General features: G+C 44.2%; 1 protein-coding gene across 1 annotated transcript in view; it reads left to right on the top strand.

Moving 5' to 3' along the window:
* PRKCH (protein kinase C eta) overlaps window positions 1-25765 on the top strand; it is a 222256-nt gene that overhangs the window by 64444 nt on the left and 132047 nt on the right. The window contains exon 2 of the mRNA XM_040332619.1: window positions 23108-23171. Within this exon, the coding sequence (XP_040188553.1) occupies window positions 23108-23171 (64 nt within the window). The remainder of the gene's footprint in view (window positions 1-23107; window positions 23172-25765) is intronic.

Below are 25765 nucleotides of genomic sequence, written 5' to 3'. Positions count from 1 at the left end.
CAGTACCGTGTTCAGGGGCCCATGTGCTGTATTATGTTGTGGACTTTTAGGCCCCTTTCACACTGGGGATGTGGGGGCATCAGCGGTAAAGCACTGCTATTTTTAGCGGCGCTTTACTGTCAATTTTGCAGCGCTATTTGGCCGCTAGCGGGGCGCTTTTACCCCCCTGTTATCGGCGGAGAAAGGGTTAAAACCACCGCAAATCACCTCTGCGGAGGCGCTTTGCCGGTGGTATAGCCGCGGTGCCAATGTTTTTTTTTTTTTTTTTTATAATCAAAATTTTTATTTTTTTATTTAACATATTCCATACAGCATTGTACATTCTTTACTTACTACACGAATAACTTAAACATTGCATGAAAAATCTAAAATTTTCATATCCAAAAACTTGTCAATTATTCTACCCCCCCCCCCCCCCCAAAGAGAAAGAGAAAAGAGAGAAAAAAGAAAGAGAAAAAAAAGAAAAATGTTTTGAAGTATAATCCTCTTCACCCCTCGCTGCATTGGCCTATGTCTGCTCTGTCCCTACACCCTCCATCCCTTCTGCTTGAATCGTGTGTTCTCCTACTATGTCCTTCTATACCCCGCGCGGAAAAAAAAGGAAGTGGCAAAAAAAACCACCATCCTACTTCCACGAGACCACTGTTGGCCCTTGTGTCTTTTCTTATTTTGTGAAAGATTTCAATGGGCAGGAGCGGTGGAGGAGCAGTATACACACGGCTCCTTCACCACTCCAAAGATGCTGCTAGCAGGACTTTTATTACCGTCCTGCTAGCGCACCGTTCCAGTGTGAAAGCCTGCGGGGGTTTCACACTGGAGACACAGCAGCGGCTGTTTCAGGGCGCTTTGCAGGCGCTATATTTGGCGTTATAACGCCTGCAAAGCACCCCAGTGTGAAAGGGGTCTTAGGTTTTGGTACAAGCTACAATTTCGCTGCTCAAATTCGGTTACTGTTCATTTTCTGTTTTTAGTTCCGTATTCTATAAAGATTGGGTTGCGTTAATTGGTTTTGTTTTATTTCCTATGAGATCCATGAAAAGTTACAACCTGTTGTGTGTATTGTATAAATAATAGATATAGCAGTGTTACAGTGCCTAGCCATACTAAACAAAGATCATCTGAGGTTATTTAATGATTCATAATTTACAACTAGAAAATGCAAACGTTCTTAAACAGATCAGCGCTTCTTTTTTGCAGTCTTCATAGAATTATTCTTGCACCTAGCACTGACTTTTTCCATAATGGTTCCCCTGCTGGCATATCTGCTTCCTCATTTGTTTTGCTGTTCTGTATAAAAATGAACAAGTTTAAATCATGTGAGTACTTTTGGAAAAGAAGTGTTCTTTTTTTTCCTTTATTGTGCCAGATAAGACATGCCCCAACTTGGTGGATTAATAATGACTTGTTCCAGCCGTCTGAAGATTTAAAAAGAGAGGTTCCTCCGACAGCATGTCTGCGCTTATTGACAGAAACTGCCTGCGCTGTGATTCATCCCGGCTAGCAGGCTGTTAAATGCAGACTGGGAGGGAGTATCGTACTGCTGCCCTACACCCAGGTGAAGGATGAACTTGACTGGCAGGTATTACGTTCACTGGGATCATCTAAGAGGCCCTGTCTGTAAATGCAGTGAGAAATGTCGTCAGGGCATGTCCAGGGCTAATGGTAAACAAATGAAAAATGGCAGGCCCTGCAATTCTTACCCCAGGCTTCCTTTACCATGCAACTAGGTTTTCATTCTGCATGAATTGTAGGTGTCCCCCACTGCTGGCAATGAAGCTATGCATACATTGGCAGTGTGCTTGGGTATAATAAACATACAACATGTTGCAGTTTGAGAGCGCAGTTGATTTGCTGCCTGTAAGGCCATTAAATATCGAGAGTGATCTCGGAAGAGCTCCCTCCACATACACTGATAGGATGCGAGATCACCCCCCCTCCCGCCTTTCACAGGTCTATACCCGAGACTCCCTGCAAGCCTCTGTTTGGTTGACTCCCGCCTGGAGAGACGGATGTTCCTTATGGGGATTTTGGAATCCTTTGTCTGCACCACAGCCATCATCTTTGGTTACATGTCATCTTTTATATGCTTTGAATGAATACAAATCCCCCTGAAGAGGACCAATTTGTGGGCAAAACGCGTCGGGGTTTTCTTATGGAAGCTACTTTTATCAATGGCACTATATAATATTCCATTGTATCATTTAATATTTATTTATTGTTGAGATAGGTCTCAAACTGTCTGTAACCTGAATGTATGTATTTAAAGCGGAGGTTCACCGGTAAAATCCTGTTTTTACCCTTAGATGGATGCTCATTTAGTCTAGGGGAATCGGCTAGTTGTTTTAAAATCCGAGCATTACTTACCGTTGTAGAGGGCGATCTTCTCCGCCACTTCCGGGTATGGGCTGGGGGACTGGGCGTTCCTATTTGATTGACAGGCTTCCGGCGGTCGCATCCATCGTGTCACGATTTTCCGAAAGTAGCCGAACGTCGGTGCGCAGGCGCAATATAGAGCCGCACCGACGTTCGGCTACTCGTGACGCGATGGATGCGACCGTCGGAAGCCTTTCGGAAGCCTGTCGGAAGACTGTCAATCAAGAAGGAACGCCCAGTCCCGGAGACCCATACCCGGAAGTGGCGGAGAAGATCGCCCTCTACAACGGTAAGTAATGCTCGGATTTAAAAAAAAAGGGTAAAAACAGGATAAAACATCATTTATCGGTGAACTCCCGCTTTAATATTACAACTATCTGCATTAGCTGTGATACAGAAACCTAGTAAAGATCTCTTTTATACATTTCCATGTCTTTGAATTGAATATACTTTACACATTATGTCGCTTAAAAGCCCCCGGGGGGAATTTCTCCATTTTTGTCTATACAACATTTTGGGGTGTGCGGCCCTTGGACTCTCAATATGTGCGTTTTTTCTTGTCATTAAATATGGAGAGAACTTCTTTCAAAACATCTACTCTGGAAATCATGGCAATGTTCATAACTTTGCGGCTTACCTTCAGTTACTTTTGCATGGGCACAATTAAATGGGCTGCTGTACCTGCGGGAAACACAGGGAGAAAGTTCCTGCACCTTTTCTAAATCTGCAGCCACATAGAAATCCCATAGAGCCATGTGTTTCCAATGCGTGGTGGTAAGAATTAGGCTGCTTTCACACTGGGGTGGCAGGTCCATTAGCGGTAAAGCGCCACTAGTTTTAGCTGCACTTTATCGTTGTTTAAGTGGCACTTAGAGGGTCGCTTTTTAACCACCAAGAAGGAGTTAAAAGTGCTCATGTTGCGGCGCTTCGGAAGCGCTGCACATTCATTCCAATAGGCAGGGGCAGTGTAGGAGCGCTGTATAACTGCACCGCCTCCAAAGATGCTGCTTGCGGGACTTTTTTTTCCCATCCCGTAAGTGCACCGTCCCAGTGTTGAAGCACTCTGGCTTTCACACTGGGAAGGCACGAGAGGCAGTTTTCAGGCACTTTTTTTTTTAAATAAATGTATTTATTGCTTTTTTCAAAATGCATATAAAAACACATACATTCAGACAATATTTAATTCTATACGTTTAGACTGAATAGGAAAATGGAACAGCCACTTTTATTTATAAAATATTGAGTTTCAATAAGCAGTTATAGTGCCTCCATTCTTAAAGCGGAGTTCCACCCAAAAGTGGAACTTCCGCTTTAAGTATTTCTCGCCCCCTTACATGTAAATTTTTTTTGGGGGGGTGGTGGGGCCTTCGGTAGGAGTGGGACCGCCTAAGCGGCGACTCCTCTCGCCTTAGGCGGCCCCTCCCTCTAGGCTATCTCCTGGGACACGTTCCTTCCAAGCCCCGTGTCGTGAACAGCAGCTCCCATGCGCATGTGCGGGAATTACATAATCGTGGCTCCAGCCAATCACAGAACCAGAGCCCGGGAACCTGGAAGCAAAAGGAGTGAAAATGGAAGCGGTTACAGCGCCGACAGTGCGGTGCTGGAACAGCTTCGTTTTCAGGTAGGTTTCCCCCTCTGACGCACCCTCTGCTACGTCACTGGGGAAGCCCAGGCTATAGGCCTCATTAACATGGGCAGAAAAAATACAGCTGCTAGAGGCGCCTGGCTTTTTTTTTTATATATACCTCTGAAAGCAGCTCTAGGTTATCTAATGTGCTTATGTGTATAGAGACATATTTCGGAGTGGCGTTACAGGGGTAATAAAAAGGAAGAAAAAAAAAGCTTTTCCAGCGTAATTTATGCCTATATGCACATTACATCTACATGCGCTTTAACACATGCTTTTGCGCATTAATTAATTCTAATTATTTATTCTAGCCAATAGAATTAGTTTAAATGTAGAATTTGTTTCTAAATTCAATGCATGCATAAATGTGTGTATATGCACATAAAAATGCGTCATTAGAGGCATACATACAGCCAATGCTTGTGTTTTTTTTCTGCCAGGAATGTCTGATGTTCATACATCAGTATAGTGTACAGGTACCAAAATGTTAGTGAAACCCCCATGAAATTTGATTTGCCTCTCATGCCGCGCACACACGATCGGAATTTCCGACAAGAAAACCGTGGATTTTTTTCAGACGGAATGTTGGCTCAAATTTGTGTTGCATACACACAGTCACACAAATGTTGTCGGAAATTCCAAATGTCAAGAACGCGGTGACGTACAACACTACGACGAGCCGAGAAAAATTAAGTTCAATGATTCCAAGCATGCGTAGGATTTTTGTGCGTTTGAATTGCATACAGACAATCAGAATCTCCGACAAGAACTTTTCCCGTCGGGAAAATTTGAGAACCAGCTCTCAAATTTTTGCTGTCAGAAATTCCCACAGAAAATGTCTGATGTGGGCCTACACTTGGTCGGAATTTCCGACCAAAAGCTCACATCGAACTTTTCTTGTCAGAAATTTCGATCGTGTGTACGCGGCATTAAAGCCATTGCATAAAGATAAAGGCCCATTCACACCTATCTGCGTCCTTGTGGTGTGCTAACATGCATCACATTCATTATACTGTGTTGTGTCTTGTCACTAGTGCAAATTAAGGTCTGTAAAAGCAATAAACAATAAGAAAATACAACTTTATACTGCAGTAAATTGTTTTTGTTTTGAGAGACATTTCCCATCTGTACTTAGAATGTCATAGTATAGATCTCCATAATTGTGTGTATTGTTATTACCACACACACTATGAGGGAAAGAGAGCGGCTTATCTGGGTGTGACACAATCGTCTATAGAGTGACTTTACCTCAGACACCTGTGTGATAGTTGACCTCTGTGTTTATTTTTAATGTTTTGTCACTACCAGTGGCCTCATTGTTTGGAGGTCATTTTGAAATGACTAATCGGTTTCAGCTTTTCTTTTGTACAAGGTTTAGCACGCAGGCTTGGGGGTGGCCATTCAAAAGGCTTTGTCAAAGGAATCAGCACTATTTACAGTGCCTTGAAAAAGTATTCATACCCCCTTTAAAATTTTCCACATTTATATTATAACCAAAAACGTAATTGTATTCTTTTTGTTATTTTAGGTAATAGACCAACGCAAAGTGGCACATAATTGTGAAGTGGAAGGAAATTGATAAATGGCGTTCAATTTTTTTTTTTTTTTACTAATATCTGAAAAGTGTGTCGTGCATTTGTATTCAGCCCAGGCCCGGATTTCCCACAAGGCCACTGAGGTCAGGCCTCGGGGCGGCAGGGCACAGAGGGGCGGTAGCGGCATGGAGTCCCCCGACGGCCAGAACATACAGTTAAGGGCGGTAAGTTGCTTTCTAGCAGGGCTAAATGTAGTGTGGGGAAATCCGCTCGCTTGTTAAGTGATTGTGGCGATGTCGCCGAAATCACTTGTAGAATATGTGCTGCCATCTGTCCTCCCCTCCCCCCCCCTCCCCACATACCTCTCTCTGCTGGCTCTGTCTTCGAGACTCTGTTCTCCCCCTAGCCGCCGAGTCCGTCTCCTGTCCCTCCCCCGATGTACACAGTGAGAGGGGTGAGCTGTGCTCTTCCCATCTCAGCTGTGACAGGAGTTCTAGCACAGTGCTAGGACTCCTGTTTTGGAGGTGACAGGGTCAATAAAGAGAACCTGTCACCTCCAATTGCTATCACACAGGGAATTGTTTTCTCCTGTGTGATAGCAATAAAGTTAGGTGAAAAAAAAAAGGAAATAATAATTCAATTAATAAAATAAAAAAGTAATTAAAAAGTAAAGCATAAGAAAAATAATATATATATATATATATATATATATATATATATATATATATAAAAAAAAGAAAAGTATACAAAAAAAAGTAAACGACAAGCTACAAATAAGTAATAAAAAAAAGTAATAAAAAGAAACAAAAGATATTTGAACTAACCGTGCCGCCCCTGCCATCCGGTTACCATTCTCCGTTGATTTGGGGGGGGGGGTGTACATTGCGGAACCTGGCCTTGGGGAGGCAGGGAGAGCAAATCCGGCCCTGATTCAGCCCCCTTTACTCTGATACCCCTAACTAAAATGTTGTAGTACCAATTGCCTTTAGAAGTCACCTAATTAGTAAATGGAGTCCACCTGTGTGTAATTGAATCTCAGTATAAATACAGCTGTTCTGTGAAGCCCTGACACACAATCCGAAAATTGTACGAAAAATGACACTTTCGAATCGATCGTACGATAATCGGATCGTTAATACAGAGCTTTTGAGAGCCGATCATGACAGTTCATCCGATATTCTTCTATGGGACATGCACAATTTTTTCTTCTTTCCGTACGATGCCATATCGTACGATTTTTGTTTAATCGGTACAGCTGTCGTTCGAAAATGCAATACAAAAGCATTACAACACATGACGGCACTTCTGAATTTTTATTCTGTCGTACGAGAATTTTCGACTTTAGTAAACTCATCAGATTCGACATGAGATTAGCATGCAAAAAAAATGGACGATCGTTCGTCCGATAATCTCATTGTGTGAAAGGGGCATTAGAAGTTTGTTAGAGAACTTTAGTGAACAAACAGCATCATGAAGGCCAAGGAACACACCAGACAGGTCAGGGATAAAGTTGTGGAGAATTTTAAAGCAGGGTTAGGTTACAAAAATATATCCCAAGCTTTGAACATCTCACGGAGCACTATTCAATCCATAATCCGAAAATGGAAAGAATATGGCACAACTGTAAACCTACCAAGACATGGCTGTCCACCTAAACGGACAGGCCAGACAACGAGAGAATTAATCAGAGAAGCACTACAGAATCATTAATCAGCACTACAGGAAGTTAAAGATGTATGACCAAAGCTCTTTTGGCCAAGCGTCTCTTGTGGGTCACTTTCAGATTCAGCTGAAAGTGGGCCAAAGTCCACTGTCGGCTGATATCACAGAGCCTGTCCAGGCTCTGCAGGGATCCTGACAAGGTCAATACAGGTGCCTGACTGGCAGTCGGCTCAGCATCTCAGTGCACTGCTGAGAGGATAAGCCAGTCGCTCCCGCCCCCTCCACAGCCAGGAGCTTCAGTAAGTGCTGAAGGGGCAAAGTTCAGAGCCAATGACTGACAGCTGCCACTACTGTGCTCAAAGTGGACCCAAGAACTGAGCGATTAGTGTTCTTTGATTGGTCAGTTTTCTGTTTGGCAGCTTGGATTGGTGCTGCACTTCTTGTATAGGAACTCACTGGATTTCTGGCAGTCAACATGTGCAGCGTTTTTTAAAAGAGACAAAACACACGGAAACATACATGTATTGCAGAGTTGCACTGTTTTTTATTTATTTTGACCTGATATACATTGTGTGACCGAGCAGGTCATAGAAAGATTTGTCTCTTGTGCAACTTCACAACAGGTTATGTGTTGATCCATGATTATCCAGGATTAAGCGTTCCACATGGTGAATGTTCACAGAAATGACTGCTGTGGGCTGGGAACCACCATAGCCGGGGTCGTCACTGATGGATGTACGGCCATCTTTGAAACGTTTACACCATTCAAATGTCTTACTGCGGCTGAGTGTCTTACTGTACTGTGTATGAAGTCTTCTGTAGATATCCGTGTGCTTTACACCTTCGTTCAAGAAACGTCATCACACCCTGTTCCATGCATGCACTAACACTGTTGTCTGCCATCCTGATTAACAGTCTCTTGACTGGCCTGCGGTATGTGTCGCCTATTAGTAATTAGGGGTGCAACGGATCAAAAAACTCACGGTTCAGATCATTTTTCGGATCGGCAAAAAAAATCTCCCCCAACTGTAATATCCACCCCCCCCCACTGTAATATGATTCCACATACCCCCCCACTGTAATATCTACATCTCCCCCACTGCAGTGGCTTCACTAGGGTTGGTGTCACCCGGTGCAGAAAAAAATGGTGTCACCCCCCCCCAACTATAGTCCCCCCTCAGTAAAGAACCCCCTCGGTGCAGACACCCGCATCAGTACAGACACCCCCCCATGTAGTACCGACAAACACCCCCCTCAGGCAAGACACACCCCCCCTCAGGCAAGACACACCCCCCTCAGGCAAGACACATTCCCCCTCAGGCAAGACACCCCCCCCCCCAGTAAGACAACCCCCTCAGGTAAGACAACCCCCCCTCTCAGGTAAGACAACCCCCCCTCAGGTAGTACAGACACTTCCAGCGGTGTGTCCCACGGCCACGAGTGCGGGCTCCTCCTCCTCTGTGGGTGTAAACAGAGGAGGAGGGCCGCTGCCGGGTGTACCAAGATGGCCGCGGATCCGTAGCTAGCCTGAAGCCGCGGCCTTTCCTAACGTTATGGCCGCGGCTCCGGAGGTAGGCCGAAGCCGCGGCCATAACGTTAGGAAAGGCCGTGGCTTCGGCCTAGCTCCGGAGCCGCGGCCATAACATTAGGAAAGGCCGAGGCTTCGGCCTAGCTCTGGAGCCGTGGCATTCCGCGGATCACAGTGTGTGCCGATCCGAAGGGGGTGACCCGTTCGGATCACCTGTGATCCGTTGCACCCCTATTAGTAATAGGACACACTTGCCACTTACTACTGCATGTAGTACCGCCACACTGGCATCCTTTTTTATACCTGTAAAATTAAGTTTGACTTGAGCGCCCCTCGTAAATTTCACAGGACAGAATCAACATGCAGTATTGGTAATATGTGTGCTTCACCCAGACCTGCCTAGTAGGTTTGTACGGATGCTAGTATTGGTGCTGATGCCAAACATTTGCACAAGTATTGGTACTTGTGTAAATGCTCCAATGCTTGATCCGATACCTGTTGTATCGGGCCAGGCATCCTTAGTGTAGCAAGGGGGGCCAGGCAGCCTCAAAGGTGGTCCCCCTGTATAGCATTTCAATAAAGCAGTTGACAGCTGCTTCTCCTCCTCCCTCCCGCAGTTGTCAGCTGCTTTAGGGCTCTTTCACACGGAGCGGACCGTTTCCGGGTCCGCTCCGTGTGTCTCCGTCGGCTCAGCGGGGATCCCCGCTCAGCTGTCGGCGGATAGGGCGGTCCCCGCACACAGTGCAGGGACCGCCCTGTCTCTGCTCCGCTGTCCCCTATGGGGAACCGGATGCAGACGGACCGTCTGTCCGTCTGCATCAGTTCCGCTCCGCCGAACGGAAGAAAAATAGGGTTTCTTCAGTTCGGAAAAGCGGAACCCGACTGACGCGGACGCTAGCGGATGCTCCATCCACTAACGGACGCGTCCCCATAGGGATTCATTACAAGTCCGTTAACGGACTTGTAATGAACGGACAGACGGAGCGGACGTCTGAAAGGGGCCTTATTCAAAGGCTATACAGGGGGATTGGTGCTTGCAACTGCCACACGATCACTCCAGACTGTCCCCTCTGTGCTCCTCTGGCTCCCCGGGTCTTCCTCTGGCTTTTGGTGTCCTCCAACCTCTCTCTGGCTCCTCCTCCAGTCCCTCCTGTTTCGGATCTGTCAGGATGGAGAGCGGAGGAAGGAGCCGCTAAATCTGTAATTTACCGGCTCTTTCCTTTTCTGAATGGACAGAGTCGATAATCATTGACTCTGTCCATTCATAACTGGCTAGCAGGAGCGCACCAAAAGTCCTGCTAGCCGCATCTTTACCGCGGTATAGGAGCGGTGTGTTCAATGGGAAAGCGCGGTAATACCGCGGTATTAACCCTTTTTCGGCAGCTATCGGGGGTTAAAACCTCATCGCTATCGCCCGAATATCGCGGTAAATACGACGGTATAACCGCACCACAAATTGCGCGGCTATACCGTCACCGCGGCTGCATGCCTCAGTGTGAAAGCAGCCTAAAAGTTAAATTGTAAAAAAAAAAAAGAAGAAATTAAATTGATACAGTAACTACTGATACAGTCCATGGCCATTTTTGTTTTGGATGGAGGTGAGAGGGATTGGAACACATGTCCGTTTTTATTGCTGGCTGTGCCCCCGTTATGGAATTATCCCTCTCTGTGTCCTGTATACCATACTCTTTGAAAGTGAAAGTAAAAGAAAATCCCAAATTTTGGGTTGTCCCATAAAAAGTAATAGAGGGGAAATCTCCCAATGGGGGCACTAGTTAGGAAATTCCTTGGGAACCCCAAGACATCATATCAGTTTCCTGGATTTCCTTTCACTTCCTGTTTATTTTGGGACCGGAAGTGAAGGGAAATCTCTGCAATGGGACACGGATTGTGAAAAAAAAAAAATATGACCGGTTAATACCCTCCCTTATGTTATCCAAATTGAAAAAAAATTAAAAAAAATTTGCCTAGAGTTAACCTTTACCCTGTTGGTGAATGCACAGCCTTACCGGTGCTGCTTTGACTACATTCGTTGTACACAAATCACAAGATGAGGAATTCTATTCAGCGCCATACAATCCACTTCCCTGTGAATCATTTCTCCACAGGCTTCTAATCCTAAAGTGTCTGTCACAAGCTCATAAATACACGGAGCGCGAACACTGTTTTAGCAGTTATTTTCACATCTTATGCTGGAGTAGCTTTATATATAGGTACCTAAGTGACAAAATACACTTCTTTTAGCAATTGTGCTGAACGCTAGTAACTTCATGTCTGATGACTTATTTCCCTGCTCAGAGTTCTGCAATAAAATTCTGTCTTGTAAAGACCAAAAAGGGGCTTTTGTACACGTGGACCCTCATCTTAAAGAAAAAAAAAATCCTAGTTGATTTGCTGTATTGATTATCGTAGGCTTCAGTAAATTTAGAGTCGCTGACCGACAGGTAAGCTGTTAAAATGGAACTATATATATATATATATATATATATATATATATATATATATATATATATATATATATATACATTATAGAAATCTAAATTATTATTATACAGGATTTATATAGTGGCCAACAGCTTGCCATTATCGAATAGATTACATTTTATAAATCAAGCCGGGTAAGTACCTGAAATAAAAAAATAAAAATAAAAAAAGGTTTCTTGCTACTACCAAAACCTACCACTAAAGAACAGCCCAAAATAAATTCCCCTGCTCCTTTACCTGTAATAAGGCCCAGAAACAATGGTTACATTTTTGCTTTTTTTATCCTACCTAAAACAGTTACCGATGCGAAATTTAAAAAAAGTTTTTTTGTTTTTTAATTCTACTTAAAATACACAGACCTTGGCCTCGACCCTAATGCACACGGTCGTTTTTCGGCATGAAAAAAAACGACATTTTTAAAAACGTCATTTAAAATGATCGTGTGTGGGCTTCACATCGTTTTTCGGCTTCTGAAAAACGACAAAAAAAAAATTCGAACATGCTGCATTTTTTAATGTCGTTTTTTAAAATGTCGTTTTTTGGGTTGTAAAAAATGATCGCGTGTGGGCTAAAACAACGTTTTAAACCCGCACATGCCCAGAAGCAAGTTATGAGACGAGAGCGCTCGTTCAGGTAAAACTACCATTCATAATGGAGTAAGCACATTCATCACGCTGTAACAGACAACAAAGCGCAAATCGTCTTTTACTAACAAGGAATCAGCTAAAAGCAGCCCAAAGGCGAATAGAACTTTCCCTTCAGAGTGCCGTCGTACGTGTTGTACGTCACCGCGCTTTGTTCATCATTTTTTTTAAACGATGGTGTGTGGGCAACATCGTTTTTAATGATGACGTTGGAAAAACGTAGTTTTTTTGGACATGCTGAAAAAGTTCGGGTTTTTTTCATGCCGAAAAACGGCCGTGTGTACGCGGCATTACTCGAAGGCTTAATCTACAAGGGACGTTTTAACCACTAAAGTACCAAGCCTCTTTCTGAGATTTGTTGTTTACAAGTTAACCACTTCCTGCCCGCCATATAGCAGAATGACAGCGGAAAAAATGGTTCTGTTATCCTAATTGGACGTCAGTGTGGTGATCGGAGGTGCTATGTGTCAGACTGACAGAGGCTTCTTGCCACGTGATCAGCTGTGACCAATCACAGCTGATCATCGCGTGAACCAGGAAGTGCCGGTAAACTGCTCTCCTCCGTTCATGCTGACAGGGAGTATCGTATGCGCGAAAATGCACAAAAAAATTATTATTTTTTTTTTTTTTAATTTAAGTCTGACTTTTAATAATCAGACACTCACCTGTCCCACGGTCCAGCGATGCCGGCGCACAAAGCCCTGTACCTCTCCACGGCACAGGCATTCTAACAGTGCATTTCCGGCTGTGGCTTCACAGCTGGGTGCACACTGTGCGTGCGCTGTGAATGGCCGGGCAATCTTCTGGGACTTGTGATGTGTCCCAGAAGATTGCAGGGAGTGAGGAGGGAGAGGAAATTCCTTCCGGCGCGCTGGAGCCAGAGGAGGAACCCTCAGTTAAAGCGGAAGTTTCATTTTTGGGTGGAACTCCACTTTAATCAAATGCATTATTACTCTTATGCCGTTCCACTATAGGGGGAATTGGAAAGCACATCCATGTTTTTATTGGCATTCTTAATGGTATGTTTACGTTGGCGTTATGTGGTAGATTGCTTGTCAGGGCATTTCTTAGGCGTTGTACCCCCTGCACCACCATGTGCGCATTCAGTTGAATTTGTTGTGCTCCTGGGATCCTTTTTTCAAAGCATCATGTCAATCAAATCAATGATGCAGCATGCCGGGGGGTGGGGGGCTGAGTGTATCACACGGGAGTGCGCCCGCAAGCTAACCCCCTTGGGAGAGCGCTTCCCAGAGGGGGGTTAGCTCTTGCGGGGAGGAGCCGAGACAGCCCCCGAGGGGCCCCAGAAGACAAGGATTGGGGCCACTCTGTGCATAATGAGCTGCACAGCGGAGGTAAGTATAACATATTTGTTATTTTAAAAAAATAAACCTTTACAATCCCTTTTATTATCACTGTAAGCAGCCCATAGATGAGTCAGTTTTTGGATTGAATGGATTCCCCATTCACACCTTCAAGATGGATGTAAGAATCCTTCCCGCTGAGCTATTCTGACGGCGGGGAGACAGAATGCAGTGTTCAGTGTTGAAGGCTATAGCCTGCAGTGCTGATTGAGCGGTGAATATCTGACAAGGCGGTTGTACAGAAGTGGATTGGTAGAGGAACTTCTGTACACCCTCTCTGCTCATACATGGATTGATTTTTGTCTGGTCCCTGCTGAACAGGCTGAATTTGGATTCATGGAGTTCTACTTTAAACTTTTGTTCCCACATTTATCCAATCTTCTTCATCGGTGCATCACAGCTGAGCAGGTTTGAGCCAGAAAATAAGATCCCATGATACAATGGAGGCTTAGCGGAATCTGCTATCTCCTGATCATGGACTAGTCAAGTGGATAAACCTGTAATTTGTGACTTCGGCTACTATGCAGTTTTTATTTTTCATAGTAGCTATGTTTTTATCGGTTGGGTAATTATTAAAGCAATAACTTCTAATAAGATAAAAATCCAATGTTGCTTCCTATTTAAAAAATAAAATAGAAAAAATTGGTAAAACCTGAATACTAAACCCACAATGGCGGAAAAAAATCGGGGGGGGGGGGGGGGGAGGGGGGGGTGAGGAATTAATCCCTCTAGTCGCGTGCCCCCCCCCAGAGGAGGGGGGGAGGGAGTTGCATGCAGACCCACCCACCGGTGTGCAATCGGTCAGGGGTGGGAGGGAGCATGGCCCAGGTAGTTTTTTTTTCCGTTCAACCCAGCAGACTGAATACAAAAAACTGTGGAGCTTGCTGTACTAACTATGTGATGTTAGTACAGTGATCTCCCCACTGAGTTATTGTTTTCTGACAGTGGGACTGTCCCCCTGCTAGAACACGCCAGTCATTTTATTGATTATACCTTTTAGTGTGTACTGCTTAATTTTGAAGGCTTGTGTGCAGAATTTAGGGTATTTTTTAATCTTCTTTGAGCAAACTCTAGGCAGTAAAAGCCTGGCAGAGTTTTTGACACATTCCCAGTTTAAAAGTACGTTTTTTTTTTTTGTTTGTTTGTTTGTTTTTTTGCTGCTATGGGTATCCAGCAAGATTTACCCTTTCTGTCTATTACTAGGATAGGAAGTGAGCAAATCTTCCCCAATGGGGACACAGCCGCTAAGGAGTTGTTGTCTCTTGCCAATGCAGTAGGTTTGGGTTCCACTTTTGGCTGATGCCGGGCACACTTTTAATCTGTTACCATGGTTCCAATTCACAGAATCCTGGAGCAAAGAAAACTAGAACCAATTACCCGTAGAAACTGCTGTGAAACCTCGCTTTTACATTTTTTTTTTTTTTTTTTAACGTTTCATTTTTATTTATGAAATTGTTTTCTCTGAACAAGAGCTCTGCTCTTCTATCTCCCAATAATACAATTTCCCCCATGCTCTAAAAACAGCAGACCGGATTGCAATTAAATTTTAGATAAGATTATACAGAATCCTCATGTATCTATTCAAAGAACTCTGTTTTGTTGGATTTGTTGTACAGAACATTGAGCACCACCTGTAAATTTGTATTCTACGAATAGAAACCAGACCATTTCCTGCGGTATTCGAATGTTGACTCTGATTGTAGGTTGGGCAACTGCGATATGTTTGATGACTTTGCTCCAGTTTATATAAAAATGTCCCTACAGGTCTTTGCTGATTGGAAGGAGAAACAGCGGTGTGTCATATGACAGCGAAAAGGTCGCCACTGATGAGTGAAACACACATCTTTTGCTACAATGTTAAAGTTTTGAGATTATCAGCAATAGGGATGAGCTTGCGTCAGAGGGGGGGTGGGGTCACGTGACTTAAGACCTGTCAGGCTGTGGCGACGATATTCCCGGGGTGTCGCCAGTGGAGACAGGATGCGCTGCGCATCTCATCCCTGGAGCCTGGACCTGGATGAAGAGGAGATCATGTTTTTTTCTTATTTTTTTTACACTTTCTTTGTGAAATGGTAGGGGTACAATGTACCCCTTAACAATTCACATAGGGGGGGGCGGGATCTGGGGGTCCCCTTTGTTAAAGATTTTGATAAGCCCCCCGTCCGCAGACCCCCACAACCACCGGGCAAGGGTTGTGGGGTTAAGGCCCTTGTCCCCATCAACATGGGGACATGGTGCTTTGAGGGGTCACAGACCCCCAAAGCATCCTCCCCATGTTGAGGGCATGTGGCCTGGTACGGTTCAGGAGGGGGGGGTGCTCTCTCATCCCCCCTCGTTTCCTGCGGCCTGCCAGGTTGCGTGCTCGGATAAAAGGTTTGGTATTGATTTTTGGAACTCCACGCCATTTTTGTATTTCTTTTTATATTTGGGATGGAGTTCCCCTTAAAATCCATACCAGACCTGAAGGGTCTGGTATGGATATTTGGTGGGAACCCTACGTCATTTTCTTTTTAAATTTGACGCGGGGTTCCCCTTAATATCCATACCAGACCTGAAGGGCCTGGTAATTGAATTTGAGGGGACCCCCATGCCTTTTTTTTTTTTATCAATGACTCAATGACTTTTCTCTATTGCCGGGAGCGGACAATTCATTATAGCCGCGAGTGATATTAAATGACTTTTTTCCTGACACTTTGTGCAAGGACAGTTCTAAGCATGGGAAACAAGCGCTACTTTACAGGCATACTATAAACCCCCCCAGGTACGAAGTTTGGGGTAACACCAATGTAAAATGTATTTAATCAAGGCATTGCCCCAGGCTCATGTTTCCCACTTATAAGTAAGTTTACATTTGTTACATTTTAGATTGGGATGCCTGGAGATTTTGCATACGTTTTAAGGTGCTGCAACTAAAAAAAAAGGTTGAGAAATGCTGTCAAAATTCGGGCTGAAATCGGACCTGAAACGATGAACCAGGATGCACAGGACTCCTGTTGTGAGCTGCATCGTCGTCCAGTGTGAACGGAGCCTTAGACTTTTGTGTAGTTCCAACCTTGTAGTGCTGCGATCTTATGAAAGTGTGTAATATTGATTGGGGGGGGGGGGCATCTGTGATGGAGAGGAGTCTGATGGGGGGGCTATGTGACATGGGGAGGCTCTGTGATAGAGGGGAGTCTGTGATGGGGTGTTCTGTGCTGGGGGAGGAGTCTGATGGGGGGGCTCTGTGATGGAGAGGAATCTGTGATCAGGGGGCTCTGTGAGGATCTGTGATGGAGAGGAATTTGTGATGGGGGGCTCTGTAATGGAGATGAATCTGTGATGGGGGGGGGGCTCTGTGAGGATCTGTGATGGAGAGGAATTTGTGATGGGGGGGCTCTGTGATTGAGAGGAATCTGTGATGGGGGGGGGGCTCTGTGATGATGGGGGGGCTCTGTGATGGAGAGGAATCTGTAATGGAGATGAATCTGTGATGGGGGGGGGCTCTGTGAGGATCTGTGATGGGGGGGGGGGCTCTGAGGATCTGTGATGGGGAGGCTCTGTGAGGATCTGTGATGAGGGGGCTCTGTGAGGATCTGTGATGGGGGGGCTCTGTGATGGAGAGGAATTTGTGATGGGGGGGGGGGGCTCTGTGAGGATCTGTGATGGAGAGGAATCTGTGATGGGGGGGGCTTTGTGATGGGAAGGCTCTGTGATGGAGAGAAACTTGTGATGGGGGGGATCTGTCATGGGGGGCTTTGTGATGGGAATGCTCTGTGATGGAGAGGAATTTGTGATGGGGGGTGGGCTCTGTGAGAATCTGTGATGGGGGGGGGCTCTGTGAGAATCTGTGATGGGGGGGCTTTGTGATGGGAAGGCTCTGTGATGGAGAGGAATTTGTGATGGGGGGGCTCTGTGCGGATCTGTGATGGAGAGGAATCTGTGATGGGGGGCTCTTTAATGGCGAGGAGTCCAGCCCCCCAACAGTCTGAGGGACGGTAAAACTGGCCCCCTGTTTTAAAAAGGTTTATGACACCTGCTATCTGGTGGAAACACTTTCCAAAATAGTGGAGGCCTTTTATAGCCACAAAGAAATGGGAAAGGAACGGGAGCGGCAGCATGGCTCCATATCAATGCCAATGGTTTTGGAGTGAGGTGACCAGCAAGCACATATAGGTGTGAAGTTCAGATGTCCACACACCTTTGGAAATCTAGCGTAGTTCACATGCTGTGTGTAACACTCAAAAATGTTTCACCTTATGAAAGTGTGCATTGCTGTAACTATTGGATTGCCAAGAATGAAGATTGCAAAGTTACCTAGCAGGTTCTTAAGCATTTTTTATCAGGTGGGCCAGGCAGTCATCCTGACTAACCAATGGTTGGGTATCCCCATAACCGGTACTCCAAGTTTGCACAGCAACTCTGCTTTGAAATCGTGCCATTTTCTACCTAATGGGACATTTAATTTCTTAAAGTGACAGTAAACGGGAGAAACTAAATAAGTGGAACGTATGATAGCATTTACTGATAAATTCAGGAATAAATCAGACCTCTGTATAGCCAACTTCCTGTACAGGGGGCATATAGAAAAATGTGCCATGATGTTTAATCCTCTTGTAGCCTAAAAATGTCAACAACATAAACATTTCATAAAAGTCTGGAATCGCAAATTCTTTGCAGATATGAAAACTTTTAAATGTGAATTAATAAATGTGATGTTTCATGGGAAGCTGCAATGTTTCTTCAGAGTAGATACAGTATTCAGGGTTTTTATAGAAAAGTTTACTTTTTTGTAATTATTAGAGTTTAGAAGATACTTAGGTAGATTCAGGTAGAGTTAGGCCGACTTATCAGTAGATAGGTCGGCGTAGATTCTGAGTTAGGTCGACTTATGTTTAAGCGTATGCTCAAACAGAGACACCCTAAACATATCTAAGATACGGCGGCTTGCGCCGTCCTATCTTAGATTGCAATATTTTGGATGGCCGCTAGGTGGCGCTTCCATTGTGGTCGGCGTAGAATATGTAAATGAGTTGATACACCGATTCACGAACGTATGCCCGGCCGCCGCAGTCGATTTACGCCGTTTCCGTAAGGCTTTAGCAGGCCTAAAGTTATTCCACCTATTAGGTGGAATAACAATGTCAAAGTATGGCCGCCGTTCCCGCCGCGAGATTCAAATGTTTTACGTCGTTTGCGTAAGTCGTCCGCGAATCGGGATTTACGTCGTTTACGTCCACGTCGAAATCAATAGGCCCGTGCGGCGTACTTAGCCGCAATGCACACTGGGAAATGTAGGCGCCCGGCGCATGCGCATTGGAGAAAAAACTTAAAAAACGTGAGGTCAAGCCTCATTACCATCAAACACGCCCCCCTCCAACACATTTGAATTCGGCGCCCTTACGCCCGTCCGCTTTAGGCTACGCCGCTGTACATTAGCAGGCAAGTACATTGAGAATCATGTACTTGCCTAGCTAACTTACGGCGGCGTAGCCTAAACAGGCTAAGCTACGCCGCCGCAAGTTTACACCCAGGTACCTGAATCTACCTAACTGTCTCTAGCAGGCCCAGACTGGGACAAAAAATAGGCCCGGGCATTTTAGACTGAGCAGCATTTCGTTTTAAAACCAAATTAGAATGATGACAACTACCAGTTTCTCAATGGCTTTTTGTCCCCGGTCAAGCTGGTGCGATTTGATAGTTTCTATGGAAGCGGTCAAATCTGTGCAACTCGGACTCCATCGGAGTCGCACAGATTTTAAAAGTAGTTCCTGCACTTCTCTTTGCAAGTTCAGGTGCGACTTGCATAGACATCTGTGCATGAAGTCGCACAGATTTCTTCCATGTCGCACTGACATGCAACTTTGAAATTACGTGGATTTAAGTAAAGTCGCACGATTTCAAAGTGGGATTCAGTGTGACGAAACGGTTATATTTAGCCTGCTTCAGTCACTACAATTTATCAATCATTTGGAATTATGTAAATCTATGACATTAAATGTAAGAAAGAATGCAATATATAAAGTGATATATCTATATGAACGATTCAAAACGATAGCAAAATATATAAAAAAAAATTGGCATATATTTTAAAATAATAAAATAACTGCACTCTATGCCCATCGTGTATCCTAAGCACGTTGCTTATCCAACGCAATGTGCATAGCCTGATACATCTTTTATTTCTCCTCCTGCCTAGGTTACCAGCCTACTGTCCGTCTACTAAACGCAGACGTCCTCTACTGAGCGAAGCGAGAGGTGACACACTGCAAACGGAGGATTGCTCAAGCAGAATAAGTTCCTGCCCGTGTCACAGTCCCTCCCTGGAGGCCTGCACCAGACCCAATATAGAAAGTAGAAAACAGAATCTGGTTACGCACATCGTGTATCCGATTCTGTTTTCTGTCTTCCTCCGCCAGGTTTTTACAGTCGGCTTGGGGAGAGACAACAAATAGTATTCTGACGCTGATTGTTGTGAAGCGATCTATCCCTCATGAAACCTCTATGCCTGGCCTGTATAAGCAGATATAATCACTGAGGACAATCCTCATCAGCTTGAACTCACCAATACCGATTCTATTCACAGAAGTTGCTTTAATCCAAAACATCAGAATACATCAGATGACAGGTTACAGCAGATTAACAGGTTGTAGTATTGTGCGGTCAAAAGATGATACTGTCTGTAGCTTACTTATACAGAATACATGTGGCCATGTTACATCAGGCCTGTTAAGCTTTTCTCCATTAGACAGGAAATACAAACTCAGGAAGAAGGGTGGAGCATTACACAGAGAGGAAGTGTGTCATAGATCAGACAAAAGAAAAACAGAAAACTGTGCATTACCACAAAAGGTCACTAGATGGCAGCATGTTAACTTAACATAACATACATAGGAAATGGTTAGGAGAAACAGTATTGTATATAACAAATCGATGCCCATTGGGCGGTACAAATAGGGTTAAGGTACAAGGTGGGTCCAGAAAGCAATAAGCAATTCTATTTGAAAAAAATATTTTATTGAAAAATGTTACAATTGAACATTGTCTCCTTTTAAAGTATGCCCCTTGCAAAGTGTGCACAAGAGTCCCAGCGATTTTTCTATTCTTCTGGAAGTGGTGGGATGGCATTCCGAGCCTGCATAGTGGCTCTGTAGACGTTGGCCACACTACCAAAATGTTGTGCTTTCAAACCCTTCAAATCCTGAGTCAAGATTTCATGAACAATTAAATGACTTGGTAATCCCGTTTCCTCTTAATTCTGATGGTGAGCCTTTAGTCACGGTTGAGAACAGACTTCATCCCATCCACATTGTGTTCTGTTTTTGACGGAGAGGGGGTCCTGATCATGGTTTGTCTTAAACACCTCCTCCTCCTTCCTTGAAGGCCTTGTGCCATGGGTACACATGCGCAGATGATAACCCAGCTTCTTCATATGCTTTCCTCACCATTTCCAATGTTTCTGATGCACTTTTTATTGTGTACTGCTGTTCCAAACTCATTTGCATTTTTCTTAATATGAAGCACTTGAACATGGTGTCAAAAAAGAATTTCTCGACTGACAGGCCTGGAATGCAACTGATCTGTGTTCTAACGTATACCTGGCACCCCACCCCAAGTGACCTTTGGCAGATTCTCCCTTCCCCGATCCCTTTCTCGAGCGTAGGAACTTCATTCTTATTATATTCTTGACGTACCTTGTATATTCAATGGATATCAAATGAACAAGTAAGACGTGGCATACTTTTAAAGCCCAACTCCAGGCATCTGGGCAAAAAAATAGTTTTTCTATGCAGTGGGGCTGTTCTTGCACTGCACGGGTTATGTGCTCATTTATGTCACAAACAAAAGATTGTTCCCCCTAGGATGGGACTTTAAAAAGCCAGACACTGTGATGTACCGTATTCATCGGGGTATTGTGCGCTCCGGCGTATAGCGCGCACCCCTAAAGTGGACCCGACATTCCTGTAAAAAAAAGATTTTAGTACTTACAGTTTTGGTGTCTTGCGCGGCGTCGGGTCCGGCGTCCGTCTGCGGCTTCGGGTGTCCTTCTGCGGCGTCCTCCCCGCTTGATCCCCGCTTTCCCGCGCCAAGTTTGAATACTGTGCCGGCATATACCGAGCGCAGTACACTCGTGTATAGTCGGGCAGGCTCGGCTACTCTCGCGCTCACGTCCTGTACGTCCAGGACGTGAGCGCGAGAGGAGCCGAGCCTGCCCGACTATACACGAGTGTACTGCGCTCGGTATATGCCGGCGCAGTATTCAAACTCGGCTCGGGAAAGCAGGTATCGGCGTATATATCGCGCACCCACGATTTTGCCCTGATTTTCAGGGCAAAAAAGTGCGCGGTATACACCGATAAATACGGTATGTAGAAACAGTATTTTATTACATAGAAATGTCAAAAGACATAAATAAAAATGTATGTAACAAAACAAACATCAACTGTACAACAGAACATATGACAAAAATGACGCTGAAACTTTCCTATGAGTGATGTTCCCTGGTACCCGATGCGTTTCCGGTATACAACCTTCATCAGGGGTAACAAGCAGGGGTGAGTACAGTCAAAGTTTTTATACTCAATAAGAGTGACTCCATACGAAAAAGCTAATAAAAGCAAACTCTGGAGATGGAGATACTGAGGAACATCAATCCAGCACCAATTTGTTCTTGAAAGCAAAAAATTCAGGTCCTGTAATTAACCAGTGGGCAGAGGTGGCCAAAATCCAATGACCCACTGTGGGGCAGTATGGGCTCAGCAGGCAGGATGTGGGGCTATCGGGATCTTCAGTAAGGCACCCTGAGTGGATGGCTCCAAAGCAATTCCTGTATACCGATGTAGTACTCGTCCCCCCTACATCCCAGTGTGTGGATTTGTCCGTATGGATGGCGTTTCCCCTCTTTGTGGTGCCTGCTATGTGCTCATTTATGTCTAGGGCAGGAGCTTACCTTGTGGCCTCCGAAAAGGCCTTTGATCTCAAACCAGGGAAGCGCACTTCTATTTTATTCTGCTGGTTTGGTGCGCTTTCCGAAAGCATGCAGAAAAGGGCACCACACCCGCAGGATACAGTGCTAGACTAAGACACCCTGGGATTGTAGGAAATGTAGTTTCTTCACAGGAAGTGTCAGTTCTCACACAAGAGACAGGTCATGCATTAACCTGTTCAGTGCCATGCTGCATGCCTCATGTTTGAATACAAACAGAAACTTCTGACCTCAGAATGTGAAGTTTACTCTACTATAGACTGTGTGTACAGGGTAACAAAGGACACTATGAAACTACATGATCAATGCACCACTTAGGCCTCATGTACACTGTTGGTCAGCTACTGTAAATACCTTTTCTTAGGCAGGAGAAAAACCGCCCATGTGTTTATATGTGTTTTGCAAACGCATTTGGTGTTTAATGTATTTTATTGGCCAGAATATTTATTCTGGCCATTAGAATGCATAAACATGTTAACATGCACTTATGCGGTTTTATGTGCGTTCAGGTTTTTTTTTTTTTTTTGCCCATACGCTTCTCTTCTGAACGAGATGGCGAGATGTAAACATTTGTGCTTGGACACATAAGCTAACATACAAGTGTGCTTACAGGCTGAAAAAAGGAAATGCCAAATACTTGTAAAATATTTTTTTTTTCCTGCCCAGTGTTCCTGAAGCCTTATGCGGGTGAACAGCACAGGGTTCAGGTCGAAAAAGTTTATATACCGAGACAAATCGAGACAACTTAAATGCATCACTAAAACTGCACATTTTTGAAGTTCTTATCTGTGTTCTAACCTATAGAAAAAGACTCCTGTAACCTGTGAAGGTGACACGGGGAAAGCTAATAAAGATGTTTGTATAAAATGTAAGCAGGCAAGCAATTAGCAGTACAGTAGTTTATATCAACATTGTTTGTTTATTTTTGCAGATTGATTTGGAACCTGAAGGCAAAGTGTTTATTGCCATCACCCTCATAGGGAGCTTCACAGAAGGTAAGAGACTTTCGGATCATTGCTTGTCCAACACTGTCATCGTTACCTGTGTCTGATATCCTGAGATTTGTCCCTGGAACTAAATAGGCCTCACAACCCCAGTTCCAAAAAAGTTGGGGTGCTGTGTAAAAACGATATAAAAACAGAATGCATAGCTCCCAACTGTCCCTGATTTTGAGAGGCTGTCCCTAATTTGGAGAAAAGTTCCTCTGTCCCTCTTTCATCCTCATTTGTCCCTCATTTGGTCTGATCTATATAGTTATATATATAATGCACTACTTATCAAAAAATGTTTCCCAGTGCTAAACCTCTCATCCAATATCTAAATTGCTGCATTTGTAAATTCCAAAAGCCAATATAAAAAAAAAAATAGTAGTCGTAAAAAAAGCACTTGTAGGTTTAACCAATAATTATTTTGGTACAATTCTCCTTTTAACCACTTGGGATCCGCGCTATGGACAAAAGACATCCACAGCGCGGCTCTCAAGTGCCGGGTGGACGTCCCTGGACGTCCTGTTGTTGTTGTTCTCCGTGCGCGCAGCTGGGGGCGCGCAGCGGGGAAACAACGTGCCCGGCGCATCGCTCGGGAGCCGATGCGAGTGCCTGGCGGGCGCGATGTCTGCCAGACACCCGCGATCGTCGGTAACACAGCAGGACGTGGAGCTCTGTGTGTAAACACAGAGCTCCACGTGCTGTCAGGGAGAGAGGAGACCGATCTGTGTCCCTTTACATAGGGACACAGCATCGGTCACCTCCCCCAGTCACCCCCCTCCCCCCACAGTAAGAACACAATGAGGGAATACATTTAACCCCTTCCTCACCTTCTAGTGTTAACCCCTTCACTGCCAGTCACATTTATACAGTAATTAGTGCATTTTTATAGCACTGATCGCTGTATAAATGTGAATGGTCCCAAAATTGTTTCAAAAGTGTCCGATACGTCCGCCGCAATATCGCAGGCCTGACAAAAAAAACGCCCGCAAATCGCCGCCATTACTAGTAAAAAAAAACAAAAAACATAAATCTATCCCCTATTTTGTAGGCGCTATAACTTTTGCGCAAACCGATCAATATACGCTTATTGCGATTTTTTTTTTTTAACAAAAATATGTAGAAGAATATGTATCGGCCTAAACCGAGAGAAATTTTTATTTTTTTTAAAAAAAATGGGATATTATTATAACAAAAAGTAAAAAATATTGTGTTTTTTTTCCAAATTTTCTGTCTTTTTTTGTTTATAGCGCAAAAAATAAAAATCGCAGAGGTGATCAAATACCACCAAAAGAAAGCTCTATTTGTTGGGAAAAAATGATAAAAATATAATTTGGATACAGTGTTGTATGACCGCGCAATTGTCATTCAAAATGCGTCAGCGCTGAAAGCTGAAAATTGGTCTGGGCATGAAGGGGGTTTAAGTGCCCAGTAATGAAGTGGTTAAGGGGGTGTGGGGGTGTTCTATGCCTACATACATTTACTATATATTTTTTCATAAAATATGGTCTATTACTGTGCCTACAAAGTCCTAGAATAGCCCTTTGTATTCTCCTTCTTTGTCACTATATACCAGGACGCGGCACACATACTACTTTAATGTATCCGCAGTACTACTCTGTGCTATGATACATTTTCTCTATTTATTCAATACATACATTTACTAGCGGGTGTCCATCATTCCTATTTCATGAGGTATGAGAATGTAATTATTTGTAAATCTCATAAACTTATATTTTATTCACAAAAGAAAATATAAAACCCCTTTCGCTGCCAGGTTCTTGTGACCCAGAAAGCAGTGTCTATGACGTCACTTCCAGGTCAAAATCTTGGTGTCCCCAGCTAGTTTAGCCAGGAAAAGATGTTCTACAATGCGATCTGCATATCTCATAAACCGCTTGCCAACCAGCCGCCGCATTTATACTGTGACAGGTTGGCCCGTAAGTGTACGTCTGTCCCTTTTTAATGGCTATAGCAGACACAGGCGCACCCGCAATGCATCGCCAGAGCTGATACAAGTGGCTGGTGGCCGCGATTTCCTCTTGCCACCCACGATTGCTCCACAGAAAGCCAGAACGGGTGTCTGCCAATGTATTCACAGATCCCCGTTCTGACAGGGGAGTAGAGAGAGATAGTTTATTCCAAGTAATTAGGAACAACGATCTCTCTACTCCCTGTCAGTACACTCCCCCTACAGTTAGAAACCCCTCCCTAGGGAACACTTTACCCCTTGATCACCCCTTAGTGTTAACCCCTTCCCTGCCAGTGTCATTTATACAGTGATCAGTGGCTTAGCTCTGATCGCTGTATAAATGTTACTGGCCCCAAAAAAGTATTAAAGTGTCCGATCTGTATGTCGCAGTCCCTCAAAAAATCGCTGATCACCGCCATTACTAAAAAAAAAAAAAAAAACTATTAATAAAAATGCCATATAATTGTGCAAACCAATCATTATTTAATTTTTTTTTTTTTTACCAAAAATATGTAAAATACATATTGTCCTAAACTGATTAAGAAATGTTTTTTTGGGGATATTTATTGTAGCAACATTTTTTTGTTTATAGGGTGATCCTACCAAAAGAAAGCTCTATTTGTGGGGAAAA

Source organism: Rana temporaria, chromosome 13, assembly GCF_905171775.1.
Source record: "Rana temporaria chromosome 13, aRanTem1.1, whole genome shotgun sequence".
Taxonomy (NCBI): Eukaryota; Metazoa; Chordata; class Amphibia; order Anura; family Ranidae; genus Rana; species Rana temporaria.
Note: the sequence above shows the minus strand (reverse complement) of the source record. Positions and strands in the feature narration are given on the sequence as shown.